This window comes from Trichosurus vulpecula, chromosome 6 (genome assembly GCF_011100635.1).
Source record: "Trichosurus vulpecula isolate mTriVul1 chromosome 6, mTriVul1.pri, whole genome shotgun sequence".
NCBI classification, from domain to species: Eukaryota; Metazoa; Chordata; class Mammalia; order Diprotodontia; family Phalangeridae; genus Trichosurus; species Trichosurus vulpecula.
Window position 1 is genome coordinate 83203331 of NC_050578.1, and position 22162 is coordinate 83225492.

The 22162-nt window shown below is 37.4% G+C and overlaps 1 protein-coding gene across 1 annotated transcript in view; it reads right to left on the minus strand.

Moving 5' to 3' along the window:
* The window catches only part of TLL1 (tolloid like 1), a 332054-nt gene that overhangs the window by 115884 nt on the left and 194008 nt on the right, over positions 1 to 22162 (minus strand). Inside the window, exon 9 of the mRNA XM_036763870.1 lies at positions 5035 to 5150. Within this exon, the coding sequence (XP_036619765.1) occupies positions 5035 to 5150 (116 nt within the window). The remainder of the gene's footprint in view (positions 1 to 5034; positions 5151 to 22162) is intronic.

The following is a 22162-nucleotide window of genomic DNA, read 5'->3' on the forward strand; positions in this document are numbered from 1 at the left end:
CTATGTTATTTGAAGAAAAAAACTCCTGTGAAATAATTTATGATAAGGAAATAACTAATTGTCAACATTTTCAGTTATGTGACGATTATAATACAGTTGTTTAATCTTCAATCTTTCTTGCCATACTCTCCTAATATACATTTAGGTAAATTAATATCTGAATAAAAGGATAAATGGATATCATGTTGAGAGGGATAGGAAGAGAGAGAGGGGGAAGCAGAGATGGGGTGGGATAAAGAGTGTGTGCGTGTGTGTGTGTGTGTGTGTGTTTAGGGAAAGATACATGTTAAGAGAAAGGGAAGAGAAAAAATTAGAAATGTAAAGGGGATATTACTTAAAATGAAAGAAATTAACACCTAATACAGAAAGCAGAACAATGGAAGAGAAAGAGGATTACATGAGAACATCAAAGAAAGATGGACTAGTACATTAAGAGAAAAAAATGTGGAGAGAAAGGTAATTCATGAAGTTACAAAACCCAAAGGATTTTTTTTATTAGTATCTTCAGTAAAATAGCATCATTCTGGGGCCTTTTTAATTCTATGGGATGAATAATAGCCTACAAACCTCAAGCTATCTTCCAATGAACACTTCTGATTTAAGATAATTTAAGAATAACAAACCGTAAATTAGAAACTGTGAGTCACTGCAGCCCATTTGCCACTCCCACTGCCCCATTCAACTCTACTTGTCACCAATCATAATGATTAATAGCCATAGAAGTATTACGTGGCTTTCTGCTATTTGAAAGAGCTTAGCAGTTGAAAAAAAGTGAGAAAAAAAGCTAAAATAAGTGGAAAAATGAGTCACATTTTGCTTCTGCAAAAGACTAAAGGTTAATAAACAATGTTGAAGGAGAAAGGATTTACAACTAAAAAGGCATACCATTTTCTCCCCAGGTGTTTTCTTGCTCTCATAAGCTGATGTCATTTGGTCAATTTTACTTCATGTACTTCCTAAGTTTATTTCTTGTGACTAACACATTGAGCGGTTCTCAAGACATCTGCTTATCTCTGAAACCTTCAGTACTTTTTGGGGACATGCTTTCAGACATTATCAGGATCTACATTTTCCCCCATGAAGGGATATTCTGAAAGCATAAGTCTGTATATGTTACTTCCATGTTCAATAAACTCCAGCAGCTCCCTATTAACTCCAGGATCAAATAAGAAGTCCTTTACCCAACATTTAAAAGTCCCTGACAACCTGATTTCAACCAAAGCTGGTTATACATTACATCCCTTCACACCCCCTCGAGTCCAGCCAAAATAGCCTTTGGATTGTTCCTTGCAGACAACATTCTCTCTCCAGTCTCCATGACTTGGCCCAGGCTCTACCTCATGTCTGTCTTTTGTCCTCATTTCAGCCTCTTAGAATCAGCTCAAATACCACATCACGTTTGATGCCTTTCCTGATCCATCTAGTTTCTCTTGTTTCTAAAAATTTCTTCTAGTTTCTCTTCTTTCTAAAAATTTTCTTGTATTTATTTTGAGGATATATTGGATAGCCTTGTGTGAGCATACATTGTCTTTGCTAATCAAAGGCAAGTTTACTTGAGGAAAAAGTCTGCTTTCCTTCTTGTCTTTGGATACATTTTACTTAGCACACTGCCTGGCATACAGTAGGTATTTAATAAATGCTTACCATTTCAAGATTAATGCCCTTCATAAAAACAATTCTCACAATGGTTAGCATTTCATCTGCCCTTACTGTAGTTTTACAGTTCAAAAGCCACTTTCATATCCCTGATCACATTTGATACTATAAATCACCATGGGAAGGAGGGGAAAGAAAGAAAGAAGAGAGAGGAAAGGAGAAAAAGAGGGTGGGAGGAAAGGCATTATTCTTCAGCCATTTGTAGCTGGATACCCCATCAGACTCAAAGAGGTCCAAAGTCACAAGAAACAATGGCAGAACTAAAGTTGATGTTTTCTGGATCCAATTCCAGTTTTCTTCCCATGGTATTATGTGATCTTCTGGAAAAGATCACAGATCAAGAATTACTGAAATTGGGTCAGCAAAGATAACATAGGTGGTTTTTTTATTCTATTCTACAAAGTGAGGGGAAAATCTATGTATGTGGACATGCCACATGGTCCACTGGTATCTATGCAAGATATTTTAGGAAGGTCATCTCTCCCAAACAGGTGGGATGAGTCTTTCAGTTTAAACTCTATGGAAGTATATAGATAATAGTTTTACGGGCAAAAGTTTCATGGATGGGTTGCCATCTGTACCACTGAAGGGTATATATCATTGCTAAGATCACAGATCAAAAAATTGTCATACCACATCATGTTTCATTATGGTTCTTTTCATTATGTTTTATAACAATAGTAATTAGCAGATACCTACTCACTTTTTTTCAACTTTTGCTCCAATAATATCAATTTCACGGAATTTTTTTTAGAATTTTAGAATATTCAGAATAACTCCAAACATTTTGATGATGGATTTTCTTAAGGATTTATGATGAATTTTTAATTACTCCCTCTGTGGCTATCTGTGGCTTTTCAGTGGCAAATGATAAATGGTAATCTAGTTTTCTACTCTTTCCAGGGTGTTCAAGGACATACAATGGATGCTCTGGGTAAACAAAATATTTTTAAATATTAAAAAAAAAAACAAATCTATTGCTGCTCTCCCTCTTCCCATCATCCCCAAATTAGGAAATTCATTCTCTAAACCAGTTATAAATAGCCTTTGGGCTAGCCACTGTTTTAAATTATACACATTATACCTGATTCCCAAAATGTGGAGGCCTGGTAATATTTATAGTGTTGCTTTCCATGCCATTTTATTATTCCTCCTAAAGTCTTTATGTGGTAAGACAGGCCTAACCAGGGCCTGGATCAAGTTCCAAGAACTATGCCCTGCTATCAAAATTAAAGCAAACATTTTTTAATGATCCTCAAGCCCTACCGCTTCTGTTCCAATAGAGTCCAGGTTTCCTCAGGAATTGTTAGAAGAGGGAATGGTGGTTTCTAAATGACCATGTCCATATACCCTCCAATGGAATTATAGAATATTAGAGCCAGGAAGGCCTTAAAGATCATTTAATTCAACCTCCTCATTGTACAGTGAGAAAACTGAGGACAAGAGAGGTCAAAGGTTTATTTCAATATAAAACTTGAATGAAGTGACTTCCCTGCATCAGAGAGTTGGTCAGTGGCAACCACAGGAATAAAAACATAGTTCTCTTCTAACTCCCTGGCTGATGCTTGTCCCACTACCCTGTACTGCCTGTGGAAGAAACCCTGTCAGTGAACCTGCTTTCTGGCCTATTCCTTCATTAGGGGATGCCCTATAATCTCCCCTACAAGGCAATAAGCCCACCCCCCCATCACTGCCATTAGACTGCTGAGTCACTCAATCCCCCCCACCCCCCCCTCTTCTATGGGTGGCAAATCCCTGTACTTAATTTATCCCACTTAAAGGATAAAGTGTGAGAAGTAGGGATTTACATAAATCAAACAGGCTAAAACTTTATTACTTATTTTTAAAAAGGATTTGACAAGGAGCCCTAAATAAGCAAAAAATTTTTCAAAAAATTATATTGGTTTTATATAAACAAACTTATTTAGAAAGTACAAGCTTGGTATTATAAAGCTAAAATTAATTTTCTAATAGTACTACAGAAGAAAGTAAGAGTCATACTGTACTAGTCATCCTATATTTAGAGCCAGACTCCTTAACCAGGGAACCAGCAACCCCAAAGAGGCCTGTAGATATATTTCAAGAGGTCTGTGAAGTCTGATGTGCAAAAATAAAAACTACATCTACCAAGATTCTTTTGTAATCTTATGTAATTAATTGTATGCATTTAAAAACATTTTTTTCCTGAGAAAGAATTCCCAGCTTTCTGAAAATTAGAGATATCTAAAAACAGTGGAATACCTTACAAACTAGTAGGTCCTCCTCTCAGTGGAAGGCTCCAAATGCAGGGGAAGAGTCTTAAGAAGGAATTCTTAGTCAGGCATGAGCTATACTAGATGGTTCCTGATGTTACTCCAACACTGATGCTGTGGAAGTTGCGTTCCTTGGACAATATGCAATTTCTTCCTCATGAATCCCATTGAATTTGTTTACATTTCCATATGAAACATCCCAGCATATTACTGCTAAATGTGGTAACTATAATTACAAAGCTATTTGTGTTGCCAAAGTGATAGGAGACTTAGACTAGAGACTCAGGGCAGAATTCATATTAAGCACGGTGGAGAAGAAAGCATCTCCAAAGGTTAGAATCTAGTTCAGTTTCTGTAATTTTCTCTGGCCTCTCATGAGGTAGAATCTTTCAAGAAGTAACTATTCAATAAATATTATTTGAGTGGATGTAATTCAACATATCTATAACTTATATCTGCATGGCAAAAAAATAACTGACAACATCATAGATAAAAATATTTTACATTATCCTATATTGGACATTTCCTTAAATTTAAGAAATGGGAGTTCTAAGTGTCAGAATCTCAGCATAGAGAGTGAGGCAATCCACTCAGGTAGCCTTGTCCCAACCACTGGAATAATAGTGCAGTATTTTCACTGCTCCCAAAATATTACTGGATAGAAATAAGAGAAAAGTAGTGTAATGGTGTGTGGGAAAAAACTAACTAAAGCCATGAAAATGTTGTGCTTGTGTTCTTCCTTTGAGTCTCACAAGCATCTGCCAACAAGACTATATACCATGAAAATGGTTTTCTGGAACACCGCATAATTCTTTTCATTCGTGAATTCAAAGAGTGACATAAAACTCAAAAGTAATACCTGAAACAGCTCTGGACTTAGGACAGACAGCTAGCTATTTAAACTATCCAAAAACACAGCATAATTAAGTAAATATGAGGCACTGCAGGATCATGAATTGTATTCACTATTAAATAATACCTTGGTAATAGTGTCTTAATGCATTCTATGATGATTTTCTAGAGGCCTTGAGTCTCTCATTTTGGTAGTAAAATGAATTCACTTTCTAAAAAACATATGTGCTACCTCATTTGTATGCAACTGAAATATTTTTTTTTGTAAAAATACCTTTTCCCCTGGAGTCACAGAAATTCTCCATATACAGTGTGTATAGGAAGGATAGCCGTTTGGAAATCCCGGAGAAGAAAAGTTGCCAGTAGACTCTTGAAGTGTTTCTCCACATGCTGAAAGAAATAAGATGAGGTAAATGAAGACTATTCTATATACCCCAGGAGGAGGGCAGAAGTGCCTTTTTTACAGTATTCTGTCAAATTTTTAATTCAGTTCAACATCATTATAGATATGTTCCTTGGTACTGAGAATTATAAGAAGAAATGGTTTTCTTAAAGTAATTTCCTTTGTAGGATCACTTTCCTTTATTTATGCTTTTATGCTTTCTGTTAGTAAAATTTTCATATACAGATGTACTGGGTGATTGCCCTTCTCTAATTCTAATACTTCATTTTGGTGCCCAGATGAACCTGGGAAGGTCCTCTGGCTATGCCAGAAAGAAATCTCCAGCAGTACTATCAAGCAAGCTATTAACAATGCAACTATAGTCCCAGTAATTTATCATGTGCTTTCAAGGACTAGCTTTGGTCAAGTCAGAAAAGCTCATCACCAGAATGCTGACCCTATGAGGATGAAGTCCAGGGACAATTAATGACTTGGGAAAAGTTCAAATTGGTCCCTAGCCCCAAGTGCTTCTTCCACCATTCTATAATGTCAATATTGGAGTGTGACAAGTAAGTGAATACGGTCTAAAGCATGGAAGGGTTATGATATGTTTTGATGCATAGAATCCTCCAAAAGAGAAAATCTGGACCCATCAAAGTATCAACAAAAGCTTAATGCTGTACAGATGACAACCATAAAGCAAGGTTATAACATCAATAAGGTTATTCTCATAAAGGTTTTCTGCATGGAAACATTTTACAAAGCATTCCACAAACTGTTCAAATCGGATCAACATTTCTCAAATTCAGTCCATAGATCTATCCACTCTCTTATATTTACTGTCATTCATATGGTCATAGTATGAAAGTAATAGTTTCTGTTTACATGTATGCAGCACTAAGATGGAGAGGTAGTGTGGCAGAGGAGACAGAGAATTGGCTTCAGAGTCAGGAACACCTAGGTTTAAGTCCCAACTCCGATAAGCACATAACTTAACATCTTAGTGCCCAAGGCACCCTTCTAAAATTATTCACTGGAAAGTAGGAATTTACAATCCATACACTGATGAAATCACAAGTATGGTATATTTTCTGAGTATAAAGTTACTAAGTATTTTCACATCAATTATTTTATTTGATATTAACAACCTTGGGAAAAGTGTCATACATCCATTCATACCCTGATGATTTTTCCCTCCCAAATGATCTCCTTCCCTGCGATGAGAGAAACTATTTGGAAGCTGAAAACTGTACCACTCAGTCATACTACCTGAGAGAGTTTAGTCATCACTCACTTCAGGTATTCAATTTGGCTTCAGAGTCAGGAACACCTAGGTTTAAGTCCCAACTCCAATAAGCAGGTATTCAATTGAACCAGCTGAACGAAGAGTCAGAGGTATTCTGCTCTGTACACACTTTAATCTTCCCTTTTCATCAAGCTGCTCTACCCCATGTCAAGGCTTCTCCTTGGGTAGAAATCCAACTCTGGGAACTTGGGCTCTCCCATGAACACATCCACTGGCTCGGCTTTCTCAGCTTTCATATGGTTCTGTCACCCTGTAGCCACACTGCATTATATTAAAAGTGTGATATCCCAGCCCCAAAGAGCTAGTGAAATTTTAGGCACAGCATATAAATCATGTTGTGGTATAATCTACCTTGATCTGACAACATATAGTATGCTGTCCTCAGATCTGGGCACCACACATGAGAAAGTGCACAGATAAGATAGAGAGCAGTGATCTTCAAAATGAAAGGCTGTGGCCTGATGCCAAGAGAGGTGTACTCAACCCATTAGAGAGTGGTAAAACAGGGCCATCCCAACTTCTCTGTGACAGCCAATTGTGGGGTATGACAAAGCTTAAAAGTTTTTTTATCACAGATAAAAAACATTTCCATGTGATTATCCTGTAATGGATATATTTTTTTGAATTGATAGGATTTTTTTCTAAGCGCTAAGACTGTTGGCATAGGAAAATGAAGCAACCCATTCAGGCCCATGGCCCAGCCACTGGGATAACAGCAAATTGTTTTCACTGCTCAAAAATGTTACTGGATAGAAGGAAGAGAGATTACAACTTAACTGTTTGTGTGTGTGTGTGTGTGGGGGGGGGACAGAGAAAGGAACTAACTCAAAACATGAAAATTTCCTGCTGGTGTCGTCAACAAGATCATGCGTCATGAAAATTTTTTTTAGGACATGGTACCCATCCTTCAGTGTCTCTCAAATAAACAGTTTTAATATTCCAGTTTTTACAGGTGAGGAAGCTAAGGTTCAGAATACTTGAGCTTTGAACAAGGTCAGATAGCTAACAAGTGGCAGGGACTATTTTAAACCATTGCACAATGTAAAAAAATGCTGTTCTGGAAATTAAAGTCCTGGGTTCTAGTCTTAGCTGTGAAATCTGAGTCATGACACTAACTAGCTTAGGTGAGCAAATCACTTAAAACCTCTGTGGGCCTCAGTTTCTTCATTTGTGAAATGAGGGATTTGTAATAAATAATAACTTACACCAAAAGTATCAAACATGAAACCCACAATACTCCTGAGTATGGAAGAACCTGATTAAAATTCATTTGGGAAATGTTTAACAAAATGAATTAAAATACAATTAAATAATATGTGGTTTTCTTAGTCAATATGTGGCCCACAGGGATTCTTATACATGGTTGAGTGACCCGTATTTCAATATAATTTTGACATCCCTGTCTTTTTTTTAAATTTTGTTTTGGTTTTTCTGTTCCTAAGTGTTCAATACTGAGTTCCTTCTGGACAAAGATTAGGTAAAAAATTTCTCAGTAAAAATAGAATATCTTAATTTTTAATAGCTCTAGGGTATTCAAGGGGTCTCAGAAACAGAGCTGGAGATATCTCAACAGAACATCTGTCAGATTAATGTTTAAACTTCTGGAAAAAGACAATTTGTCTCTTGGTGATTCTCAGGAAGGTAGACACCATACTTTTCTTGAAGACCCATGCTCATATTTTAGCATACTAACAGTCAAGTCATTCTTAATACTTAGCTGAAGTTTATCTTGGATTTTTTGTATTTAGTATTTTATTTTTCCCCAGTTACATGTAAAAACGATTTTAACATTTGTTTTTAAAACTCTGAGTTCCAAATTTTCTCCCTTCCTCCCTCATTGAGAAGGTAAGTAATTTGATATAGGTTAAAATGTGTAGTCATACAAGACATATCTATAACAGTCATATTGTGAAAGAAAACAGACCAAAAAACTCAAGAAAAATAAAGAAGGTAAAAAAGTACGCTTTGATCTGTACTATCTGAACTATCAGTTCTTTCTCTGGGGATGGATAGCATTTTTCATCCTAAGTCCTTCAGAGTTGTCTTGGAAGGTTGTATTGCTGAGAATAGCCTAGTCATTCACAGCTGATCATCTTACAATATCGCTGTTACTTTGTACACAGTACATTTCACTTTGCATCAGCCCATGCAAATCTTTCCAGGTTTTTCTGAGGGTATCCTGCTCATCATTTCTATTAGTATAATAGTATTCCATCATAATGACATATCACAGCTTGTTCAGCCAATTGATGAGCGTTCCCCCAGTTTCTAATTCTTTACCCCTCAGAAAAGAGCTGCTATACATATTTTATACATGTAGGTCCTTTTCATTTTTTAAAATCTCTTTTGGGATACAGACTTAGTAGTGGTATTGCTAGGTCAAAGGATATGTGTGGTTTTATAGCCCTTTGGGTATAGTTCCAAATTGTTCTATAGAATGGTGAATCAGCTTACAACTCCACCAACAGTGCATTAATGTGTCATTTCTCCCAGTTTCCCATCAACATCTGTCATTTACCTTTTCTGTCCTTTTAGTCAATCTAATAGGTATGAGATAGTACCTCAGAATTGTTGTAATTTGCATTTCTCCAATCAATAGGGAGTTGGAATATTTTTTTCATATGGCTATAGATAACTTTGATTTCTTCATCTGAAAACCCATTATCATTTGATCATTCATCAATATGGCTCTTATCTAATCAACTGGCTCTTATTTTTATAAATTTGAATTCTCTGTATGTTTGAGAAATAGGGCCTTTATTAGAAAATTAATTTCAAATTTTTTTTCAGTCACCATTGCTAACTATAATTCCCTCCATCTTATTCCTTCCACCTCCATTTATTGTATTCTCTTTCTCCTTTCTTTCTGTCTCTCCTCCAAAGCGTTCTGCTTCTGACTACCCCCTGCCCCAATTTGCCCTCCCTTCTATAACTCCACTTTCTCTTATCCCCTTTCCCTCCTACTTTCCTGTAGGCTAAGATAGATTTCTATACCGAATTGCATGTGTATATTATTCCCTCTTCAATTTGATTATGATGAGAGTAAGATTTACTCACTCCTTCTTACCTCTTTCCTCTTCCCCTCCACTGTAAAAGTTTTTTCTTGCCTCTTTTATGTCAGATAATTTACCCCATTCTAGCTCTCCCTTTCTATTTCTCCAAGTACATTCTTATGTCACCCTCAATTTTATTTTTTTAGGTATCATCCCTTCATATTCAATTCACACCTGTGCTCTATATACTCCTTCTAATTACCCTAATAATGAGAAAGGTCTTATGAGTTACAAATGTCATCTTCCTATGTGGGAATATAAACAGTTTAAACTTATTAAGTCCTTTATGATTAACCTTTCCTGTTTACCTTTTTATGCTTCTCTTAAGTCTTTGAAATTTGAAAGTCAAACTTTCTATTCAGCTCTGGTTTTTCAAGAATGAAGTCCTCTATCTCGTTAAAGGTTCATTTTTCCCCAGAAGGATGATACTCAGTTTTGCTGGGTAGGCAATTCTTAATTGTCATCATAGGTCCTTTGCCCTCCAAAATATCATACTGCAAGCCTTCCGATCCTTTAACGTAGAAGCTGTTAAATCTTGGGCTATCCTGATTGTGGCTCCACCATGCTTGAATTGTTTCTTTCTGGCTATCTACAATATTCTCTCCTTGACCTGGGAACTTTGGAAGTTGGCTACAATATTCCTGGGAGTTTCCATTTTGAGATCTTTTTCAGGAGGTTATCAGTGGAGTCTTTCAATTTCTATTTTACCCTCTGGTTCAAGAATATCAGGAGAGTTTCCCTCAATAATTTCTTGAAAAGTGATGTCTAGGTTCTTTTTCTGATCATGGTGTTCAGGTAGTCAAATAATTTTTATTATTATCTCTCTGTAATAACAATACGGCTAACAGCTACTGTGGGGGTGAAAACCAGCAACAGCCAGCACACAAAGGGCTGCCAACACAGGTTCTTTGATCTGCTCTTCTAAGGAAAGCAACTTTAAGGGGTTTACAATCTCACTTTAATCAAACATACATACATCATTCACTTAGTTCAGAGGGAAAAGATCAGCCCCATGAACTTCAAGGCAAATACAAACAGAAATTATAAACATCAACACACAGACCTTGACTGATCAAATCACAATACATAGTTACCAGAGAAGCACCAATATCTGTCTGGGTTATCAAAGCCAGGGTGGGGGCAGTTACAATGGCTTGTCCAGAACCTCAACATTCTTTCCATGAGTGAGCCCAAAAAGTCAAACACCAAGCTCCCCTCAATTATATCCAGTTTGGAGCCCTGAGGGCTCTGACCTCACCCAGGCTGGGTGTGTGAAAGTTCCCTATCTGAAGTAGAAAATTGGGAGAAAATCTTTACAACCAGTGTCTCTGATAAAGGCCTCATCATTGAAATATACAGGGAACTGAGCCAAATCTATAGGAATACAAGTCATTCCCCAATTGAGAAATGGTCAAAGGATATGAACAGGTAGTTTTCAGACAAAGAAATCAAAGATATCTATAGGCATAAGAAAAAATGCTCTAAATCACTACTGATTAGAGAAATGCAAATCAAAACAACTCTTAGGTACCACATCTCTCCTGTCAGATTGGCTACCATGACAAAACAGAAGAATGATAAATGTTGGAGAGGATATGGGGAAATTGGAACACTGTTACATTGTTGGTGGAGTTGTGAACTGATCCAGCCATTCTGGAGAGCAATTAGGAACTAGAGGACTACAAAAATGTGTGTACCCTTTGACCCAGCAATACCACTTCTAGGGCTATATCCTAAAGAGATCACACAAGTGGGAAAGGGACTCCTGTGTACAAAAATATTTATAGCAGCTCTTTTTGTGGTAGCAAAGAACTGGAAATCAAGGGGATGCCCATCAATTGCAGAATGGCTAAACAAGTTGTGGTATATGAATGTAATGGAATACTATTGTGCCATAAAATATGGGGAAGATACAGACTTCATAATAACCTGGAAAGACCTACATGATATGATGCTGAGTGAGAGGAGCAGAATCAAGAGAACATTGTACACAACCACAGACATATTGCTTCTGTGATGACTAACTTTGATAGACTTGGCTCTTCTCAGCAAATACAAGGTTCAAAGACAACTCCAAAGGACTCATGATGGAAAGAGCTATCTACATCCAGAGAAAGAACTATGGAGTCTGAATGCAGATTTAGGCAAACTACTTGCTCTCTTTTTTGGTTTTGTTTCTTCTTTCTCATGATTCATTCCATTGGTCATAATTCTTCTTTACAACTTGACTGTTGTATAAGTAAGTTTAATGCAAAGGTATATGTAGAAAATGTATCAGATTTCATGCTGTTTTGGGGGGGAGGGGGAAAGGAAGGAAGGGGAAGAAAATCTGAAACTCAGAAACATGTGGAACTTAGGGTTGTAAACTAAAAATAAAAAATCTTAATTTAAAAAAGGAAGGTTCCCCATCCCCAGCATCACATCATATACAAGTAAATGATTTCTGATTGCCTCAGTACAGAGAAATAGCAGATAAATACTCCAAAACAAAGACAGCAAAAGGTTTCCCAACAATTCAAACAAAGGGGAGACTTGATAGTCTTAGTATCCCAAAAGGGAAGAACAGCAAAAAGCCTGATTGCCCTAGCATTTCCACTCCTCTAGGATCCTTGGCTTTCACATAATCGTAATAGCCAGATCCTGGAAACATAGAGGCACTACACTTTGCGATCCCATCTCAGAACTAAAGCATAACATTCACAACATATCCCATTTTGCTTGTCATTACATAATCTACCTTTCCAGGATCCTTGGCCTAACAACATCTTAAATGGCCATGGATCCTGGAATAAATAGAAGCATGATACACTGCAATCACATTCAGGGAAATAAATCATAACAAAACATATCATTCAGTATCATCCCCAAAATACTTGTTTACAATTCAACATCTACTTCCAGGTCACAGCAAGTAATCATTTCTTTAGTCAATACAGAATGTCCAAGTAAAGTCCTTCTTGAGGGGGTGTCCTTCTCCCCACACTGCCATTGCAGGCTTTCTCCTGGCACCCTCAGGTACCTGCAAGCTTTAATCAGCAAAGTCCCAAACAAAAAAGTCCCAATAAAGTTCTCTTGGGGATGTGTCCTCCCCACACTGCTCCATCACCCTGCTTCCAAGTCCTGAGGGGCAGCTGGGCAACAAAGACAACAGGGTGTGGTCCTGGGGGGGTCTATGGAATTTCCCTCCACCCACCATAGTCAACTCCATCCCTCCCTCCTGGGATCCAAACAGTCCCAGGGGAAGGCAGCAAAAGAGCACACTCAGCACCTTGCTGCAAAGTTTCCATCTTGCCCCAGGGCTGAACTCCAAGGCCCTGGGTTCCTGATCGTCCAGCTCTGGCTGGCCACTCCTGGCTTCTCCTGGAATCCCAATGTAGGCAGCTCTCCACTCTCACCTTTCCAAAATTCTCACACAGGCAGTCTTCCTCGTAGCCACCATTGTCTGCTTGTAGTCTCACCTCACCAGCCGCTCCCATCGAGTCTGCAGGATCATTCTCCACTCCTGTTTCAAAACTCCATATACAATACAATCTCAAGACATTCATACCTCCAGCACTGTCCAGAGCCAGGCTTATCAACTCAAGCCCTCGCTCTGGCCATCCCCACCTCCCCCAAGCCTCTGCTATAGCCTGTCACCTCCGGAGTGCTAGTGGGAGAGGCAAAGAGAGGTTATCTCCCAGGGCCCCTGCTCTGGATTTCCTGGGAAACCACTCCCATCACTGCTACTTGCCTGTTCTCCCTCAGGCCTCTGGGGATCCACAGAACCATAGCCACCACAAGTACAAAGAGCAGACCAATAACTAGGAAACATCCAACCACTATCTCAGTACCCTAAAACTCCATACTTTCCTTTTAATCTGCAGATCCTGCATGACTAAGCCATTTTGTAATAACAATGTGGCTAACAGCTACTGTGGGGGTGAAGACCAACAACAACCAGCACACAGAGGGCTGCCAACACAGATTCTTTGATCTGTTTTTCTAAGGAAAGCAACTTTAAGGGGTTTACAATATCACTTTAATCAAACATACATATATCATTCACTTAGTTCAGAGGGAAAAGAGCAGCGTCCTGAACTTCAGGGCAAATACAAAACAGAAATTACAAACACCAAAAGACAGACCTTGTCTGATCAAATCACAATACACAGTTACCAGAGAAGCACCAATATCTGTCTGGATTATCAAAGCCAGGCGGGCAATTACAATGGCTTGCCCAGAGCCTCAACACTCCTTCCATGAGCGAGTCCCAAAAGTTGAACACCAAGCTCCCCTCAATTATATCCAGTTTGGAGCCCCGAGGGCTCTGACATCACCTAGGCTGGGTGTGTGAAAGATCCCCATCCCCAGCATCACATCATATACAAGTCAATGGCTCCTGATTGCCTCAGTGCTGAGAAATACTCCAAAAGAAAGACAGCAAAAAGTTTCCCACTGATTTGAACAAAGGGGGACTTGACAGTCTTAGAATCCCAAAAGGGAAGAACAGGAAAAAGTCTGATTGCCCTAACACTATCCTGGACCTATTTTCCAGGTCAGTTATTTCTCTAATGAGACATTTCACAATATCATCTATTTTTCACCCTTTTGGTTTTGTTTTACTGATTTCTCATAAAGTCATTAGCTTCCATTTGCTCCATTCCAATTTTTAACTTTAATTTCTTCAGTGAGCTTTTAGACCTCCTTTTCCATTTGGTCAATTCTGCTTTTTAAGGCATTCTTCTCCTCATTGTCTTGTTGGACCTCTTTTGCCATTTGGCCTAGTCTGTTTTAAGGTGTTATATTCTTCACTATTTTTTTGTATCTCATTTACCCAGCCAGTTTTCTTGCATCACTCTCATTCCTTTTTCCAATTTTTCCTACCTCTCTTATTTGATTTTCGAAATCCTTTTTGAGCTCTTCCATGGCCTGAGACCAATTTATATTTTTCTTGGAGGCTTTGGATGTAGGAGCTTTGACTTTCTTTTCCTGAATGTGTGTTTTGATCTTCCTTGGCACCATAGCAACTTCCAGTACTCAGTTTTTCCATTCCTTGTTCATTTTCATAGCTTATTACTAGACTTTTGACTGTTTGTTAAAGTAGGGCTCTGTTTCCAGGGTGTAGGGCATACCATCCAAGCTTCAAGGGTTTTGTGCAGCTGTTTTCAGAGACACTTCTAGGGACCTGTAAAATTTCAGTTCTTCCAAAGTGGTGTGATGTTAGGAAGTGTTTACTACTTTCCTTGACTGTGCTCTCGTCTATGAGTGTCCACAAGCTCTCTTTTCTGTCCTGGAACTGTGAGGAGGGTCTCCCCCGTCCACTGGGGCCACAAGCTCTGTTATGTTAGTGCTTCTCTTCACCCTGGGACTGCCACCCAAGACTGTGAACCAGATCTAAGTATGGGCAAAGCAACAGAGTCCTGCCTCAGTGCTAGCAAAAAGACCCCTGCAATCTCCTTCTGATCAGTTGTTCAACCCCCTTACTGTCTGTGGTCTGAGAGCTTTGGAAGCAGCTGCTGCCCCTCCTGCTTCTGCTTCAGCCATTCCCAAAGCCTCCTCCTAGTTTGCTAGGGTGGGGGCTATGCTGGCATGGCATGTGCTGGACTGTGCTCCACTCTCCTGCTGACCTTCCAAATTGTCTTGGGATGGAAATTTGTTTTACACCATCTTTTTGTGGCTTCTGCTGCTCTAAAAGTTTTTAGAATCATTTTTAAACATATTTGGAGGGGGGCTTAGGTGAAAGTTTAGGCCAGTCCTTGCCTTTACCCAGCCACTTAGCTGTACCTCTGATAGCCCTGTCTTAAATTATGATCTTTATCTCCTCTACAATCCTGCTTTTCACCATTTCTGGGGTTCATTCTGTTCTCCTGATTGATGGCTGCCTTGTCAATAGCTGAAAACGTTTATTAAGTATGTGTCAGACACTGCACTGTGGGCTTGGGATACAAATAAGAAAACAGAAAGACAATCCCTCCTCCTGGAAACCAAACAAAGGAGCTTGTTGGCTGGAAATTCCTAGCCCTCCAAAAAAGGGGGGCTTTGGAAGGAGCTATATTTTCAGGAAAAGCCCAGCTATGTTTCACTTCACTTGTCACTCTCTCTCATCTTCTTTCCATTCCTTCAGCTACCACCCTTCCCTCTAGTTCTGGAACCATAAGTCTTAATCAATTACACCTCTGTTCTTGTATCTCTGTAATTTCCTGGAACAAAGTGCCCTCCCCTGGCTAGCACTCTCCTTTGTGTGTTGTCTCTCCCATTAGAATGTAAGCTTCCTGAGGACAGGAACTGTAGTTTTGTATTTGTACCCATAGCTCTTAGCTGGGCACATAATAAACACTTAATAAATGCTTTTATCATTCATTCGCTGAAACAGAATGGGGTAATGAACTATATTTCTCTTTTTAAATTTGAATTAGTTTTGAACATTAATTTCCACAAGATTGCGAGTTCCAAATTTTCACCCCATCTCTCCCCTCCCCCCACCCCAAGATGACATGCATTCTGACTACTCCTTCCCCCAGTCTGCCTTTCCTTCTATCACCCCCCCCCCCCATTCCCTTCCCCTCTTAGGGTAAGATAGATTTCTATACCCCATTGCCTGTGTATCTTATTTTCCAGTTGTATGTGAAAACAATTTTTAACATTCGGTTTTAAAACTTTGACTTCCAAATTCTGTCCCTTCTTTCCTCCCCACCCACCCTCATTGAGAAGGCAAGCAATTCAATATAGGTTATACATGTGTAGTTATGCAAAATACTTCCATAATAGTCATGTTGTGAAAGACTAACTATATTTCCCTCCATTCTATCCCCCTCATTTATTCTATTCTCTCCTTTGACCCTGACTCTTTTCAAAAGTGTTTGCTTCCTCCAATCTTCCCTTCCTTCTATCATCCCCCTTCTCTTATCCCCTTCCCCGCTACTTTCCTGTAGGGTAAGACAGATTTCCATACCCAATTGAGTGCGTATGTTATTCCCTCCTTAAGCAAAATCTGATGATACTAAGGTTCACTCATTCCCTCTCACCTCCCCCCTCTTTCCCTCCAATGTAAAAGCTTTTTCTTGCCTCTTTTATGTGAGATAATTTACCCCATTCTACCTCTTCTTTTCTCCTTTTCCCAGTACATTCCTCTCTCACTCCTTAATTTTATTTTTTAGATATCTCTTCATATTCAGCTCACCCTGTATCCTCTGTGTATCTATCTAAACACACACACACACACACACACATATATTCCCTCCAACTACCCTAATACTGAGAAGAGTAATGAACTATATTTCTAAGGTCCTTGTCAATTATAAAAAGTCTATGACTGTGACTTTAAATAACAAATGAAACAAAATTTTAATAAGTATTTAAGACATACGGTATCAAAATATCACCAAACATGAAATCTCTACTCCTGATACAAATGAGTTTTCAAATAATCACAAAACAACTAAGAATATTTTAAGACTGACAAAGATAGATGCTTCACAAGTCTGAATTTTAAAGATTTCTATTTGTCACAAATTTCCTGCCAAACATATAACTAATTGGGGCATGCCCAATAACTCTCTCCTCTCTGACTCTGTCCAGTTTCTTATCAGCATTGTGGTTAGAGAACAATTTTTTTCTTTAATTTTCAGTTAAATGCATCTCTATGGCTGCCTGCTTTGAGTGATGGATTACTCCAGGACTTTGCAAGAAAATACTCAATGGACAAATCATGACTGACTAGTTTAACAAATAGGTATGGTCTGAAGATGCCTTAATTGGATTGCTGAGCCCTAAATTCTCTTGAACAGCAGCTATCATCATCATCATCATCATCGTCGTCATCATCGTCATGTGGGACTCCCATTTCTTGCTAGATCATCTTTTTGACCTTCATTCATCAGGTTGTTGAGTTTGTTTCTTTTTTAACTGCAGATTTTGCAAGTATGATTTGGAAGAGGAAAATATAAGACTGCTTCCCTGACAATGTAATCAAAGCTGCAATATTTTCAAATTACATAGCTACAGCTCCCAGCAGGTGAACCCTCCTTGTCTCATCAAAATCTCAATGAATTATATATAAATGATCTCAAAATTTTTGAATTAAAAAGAAAAAAGGAGATGACACTGAAAATATAAAGCACAGGAGTAGAGGTAGAAAGCCTACCTTTGAATGGTGTCCATTGTAATCATAACAATGAAGAAAATACTAACCACATAAAGTATTAACTATAGAAAGAAAAAAATATTGATTCTCATTAACAAAACATCTATAGAATTAAATAGAAGATATATACAGTCAAACTAATGCAGTTTTGAGGCTCATCACATTCCCAAGAAGATCTGTAGACATTTGATAATTATTAAATAATAGTAATTCCTGGAGAAATGAGGAATGGCTGAGGTCTTATTTATGAAAACAATGTCCTTCTAAATAGGAAATATCTATTCTCTTACTTCACTTTTGATGCTAAATAACAATTTGGAGATGAGTGCAATTCAGTAAAAACACCATATCTATAATTAACAATAATCTAAAAATAAACTGTAATGATCAAGAATTTCCACCAAACCAAAGAGAATGGACTAGATTTACCCAAAGCTGAATTCTTTGAAATTAAGGCAAAATGGTCTCTTGGTCTCAGAAGAAAAAAAGCAATACTGCTTAGAAAAAACCCTTTAAATAAAATTTGTAGAAACAAGAGTTTTAAAAATGCACTTATAAAACCTGCTTACATTTATAAGTACGCATTCACATAGAAACTCATAAGTACATATGCACATAAATATATATACACATATAAATATATACATATATATAAGAAAATTATTCCTAGAAAATGTTTATATTCCAGGTTCAGTCTGATGACACCCAACCTGTTTTAAGGGTCTTTCATTGGCAAGCACCCATGGAGTGTAAACTAATTTTAACATGAAGCTAAGACAAACTGACAGCAAACCTATTATGACTACACACACACACACACACACACACACACACAGAGTAAAAATAATGTAAGTCAAAAATTGTCAACTCATTTATTTTGTGGTAATTCATGGCACACTTTAAATCCTTGGTCAGTTTTCTCTAAACCTTAAGATACTCCCAGGCCACAATGGCCTATTTCTTAGGCACTATGGGCTTGGAAATACAAACACACTTTGGCATTAGCTCGATTAAAACAGAATTAATATAGTTATACAGTTGTATATAATTCCACCCCAACAAAACAGGTGAAGTGGAAAGATTGACATATGTGGAATCATAGTGTCTGGTTTCAAATTGTAGCTTTTACAATAGTGTAACTGAGCAAGTCACTTAGGCTCTCCAGCTTTCCCTTTCTGAGCCTGCAAAAATGAAGTGCTTGGTGAAAACACTAATGTGAAAGAAAACAACACTGAAAAACCTCAGAAGTCTAATCAATTCACTGACCAGTAATGATTTCATAAGACTGATAAAGAGCAAGCTTTTCACCTCTGAAAAGAGAAGTAATAGTTTAGAGGTACAGAATGAGAAATATGCTTTCAGAATCAGCCAGTGGGTTAATTTATTTAACTAGGGGTTTGTATTCGTAACAATGGAGGATTTGGGAGGCTGGGAGGAGAGGAAGGAAGGAAGGAATGAAGGAAAGAAGGAAGGAAGTGCTTACTATGTACCAGGCACTGTGCTAAGTGCCTTACCAACATCATTTCATTTGATCCTCATTACAACCCTGTAGTTGCATAACTACCTAACAGTACAGTAGGTGCTGTTATGATCCCAATTTTACAGATGATTAAATGTGAGGAAGACAAAGGTCCAGTGATTTGCTTAGGGTCACACACCTGGCAAGCATCTAAGGCTGGATTTGAACTCAGGTCTTCCTGACTTCAGGCCCAGCACTGCACCACTCTTACATTTCTGATCCATATGCAATTTGACTTACCTAAAAGGATTCAACAGAAAAGTAAAGATTTGTAATGTCTTAATAATTTGATCATAAATATTTGTTGAACTGATTTTGTTGATGTTTCATCCTGATATATAAGACATGTTGTCTATTTAAATGGTGAGATAGCATTAATACTTGTTCTCCCAGTTTATTATTGCCTTTACTCTAGATCTGCCCCCTTGGACTCAAGACCTCATTTACCATAAGTCATAAATAACACAACCTATTGCTATCAAAACATACATAAGATAAGCACATACTTAGAAGATTAAAAGATTGATGCATGTTGCTGTGAAAAGAGTAAATGATGTGGGGCTCAGACTGCATGATTATACAGAAAAAAAGTCTGAGGAAAGAAGCAGGAAATGACCTCTCACATACTTGAGTCATCAGCTTTTACAAATTACAGAGAAAAGTAACAAAGCCTAAGGGAATTGGCTTTATTTTCTGACATAATAGTTCACTCACAGCCTCTATCTAAACAACAACAAAATAAACCTGAACTCAATCTTATCATTCATCCAACTAGGCAAACTCTCAGACAGGCAGGTGTCTTGACTTCTATATTCTCAGATATTTCTTTCATTTTTCCCCATTGATCTGCATAGGGTTAAGTAGAGAAACCTATAGCTATAAGTGTAACTAGTCCCCTGCTTTACCAGTCAGGAGCTACAGCTATTTCTGCCCACTGAAGCTGGTCAGGATTCAGCTAAAATTTCTTGAGACACTATTCAATGGAATATGATCTTTCCTTCCTTGAATATGGAAGGGCATTTTACTTATTCTTTTCCTAAATGTTTCTATTGTTCTATTTGGCATTAGAGATATTCCTATAGTTATTTCTGTATGTTATTCCCACTGACAGCTTACAAATTTCATGGAGGCAGAAATTATGTCTTACTAATATTTGTCTTTCTTTAGCACCTAGCAAAGGCTTCCATAAATAGTAGGTGCATGATAAACATAGAAGTGCAGTTGTAAATGTTTCTAAAAATGCAAAACTATGTCAGTACACATTAAAGTTTACTTTAGTAACACAAAGTACATGCAGTCTTTTACCCTTATTCTTTATGCAGGTGAATAATTAGTAGGTTGCATAACAGGATAATATATGGCAACTACTTTTCTAATTTTACACCTGGCCTTGGTTGCCACCTTTTCTTTATTGTAGCCTATTATGTATTTTTTTTCAGTTGAGTTGATGCCCCACAATAGAGAAGTAGTCCGTCATCCATTTTTAGGGAAAATGATAATATGCTTTTATTAAGAAAGCTAAGGATTAAAAGGACACAGACTTCCTGTGCATTAACTTGGCAGGCATCTAGATCCTTCATATTTTTTCCCAAAGTATTAAAAGGATTAAATGTGACTGTTACAAACATTTAGAGACCTGAAGTATCTTTCTAGATACAAACCAAAGGGACATATTTTGACCAATGCGTATTGACTATCTCAATGGTTATCTGAATCAAAGAGTCTCTGATTTCTAAATAATTTATGATTCATATTATCAGTAAAGAAAATGAACAGCAATTCCCCTAAAATATACAAAATTGTTTAATAATAACAGCACTCTTTTTTGTTGTTGTTCAGTCATTTCAGTTGTGTCTCACTCTTTGTAACCTTATTCAAGGTATTCTCGGCAAAGATACTGGAATCGTTTGTCATTTCTTACTCCAGCTCATTTTGCAGATGAGGAAATTGAGGCAAACAGGGTCAAGCAACTTATCCAGAGTCATACACCCAGTAAGTATCTGAGGCTGGGTTTGAACTAAAGTCTTACTGACTCCAGGCCCAGCACTCTATCCACTGTGCTACCTAACTGCCCCCAAGAGCACTCCTAGAGGTCAATTATAATAGTATTCTTTATTGTAATAGTATTATAATAATATTGCATTTACAAACTATGTTAAGATTTGCAAAGCACTTTATAGATTAGTTCATTTGACCCTCAATACAATCCTGCGAGGTAGGTATTATTATTATTATAACCATTTTACAGATAAGGAACCTGAAGATGAGAGAAGATAGGTGACTTACCCAAGGTCTAACAGCTAGTGTATACTGGTAGCAAAATTTAAACCTTAGTCTTTCTGACTCTAAGCCCAATGTTCTATCCACAATACTACCTAGCTGCTTCTAATAAATATTTATTGAATAATTAAACATAATAATAGTCTAACCTGTTTTGATAATAATCTTTTAACTTAAAAAGGAAACTTTAAAAAGCTGTACCAGAGTCAAAAAGTCTTAGCCATTCCATAATACATATAAAGAAAGACCTATTATCATAGAATGCAACATGTTTTCTACAGGTACACTGTGTTGTTGTTTCTCCACAGCACGAATCAAAATAAACTAATATTTTTAATTAATCTTTTATTTCAAAAAAATAGACATTAAGATATTCATCCACCTCTTTTAAAAAAATCCATATTTGTAAAGCAAAAATGAGGGTGCAGAGGCAGAAAGATTTGATTATTTAGAAAAATGATTATTTGCAATGAGTTATAATATTTAAAAGGAAGTCTAGTACCAATTAGTGAAAATGATAAATCATAAAAGTATTTTGGAGAACTGCAGTTTATTTTTATATATGTATATATACACATGTATATACACACATATATACATACATGTATGTGTGCATACATATATGTACATATACTCAAATATATACACAGTACACAATACACAAATACATGTGTGTATATGCATGTGGTGCATATATATGTAAATATTATATATACACATATATGAGAAAAACCAGCTAA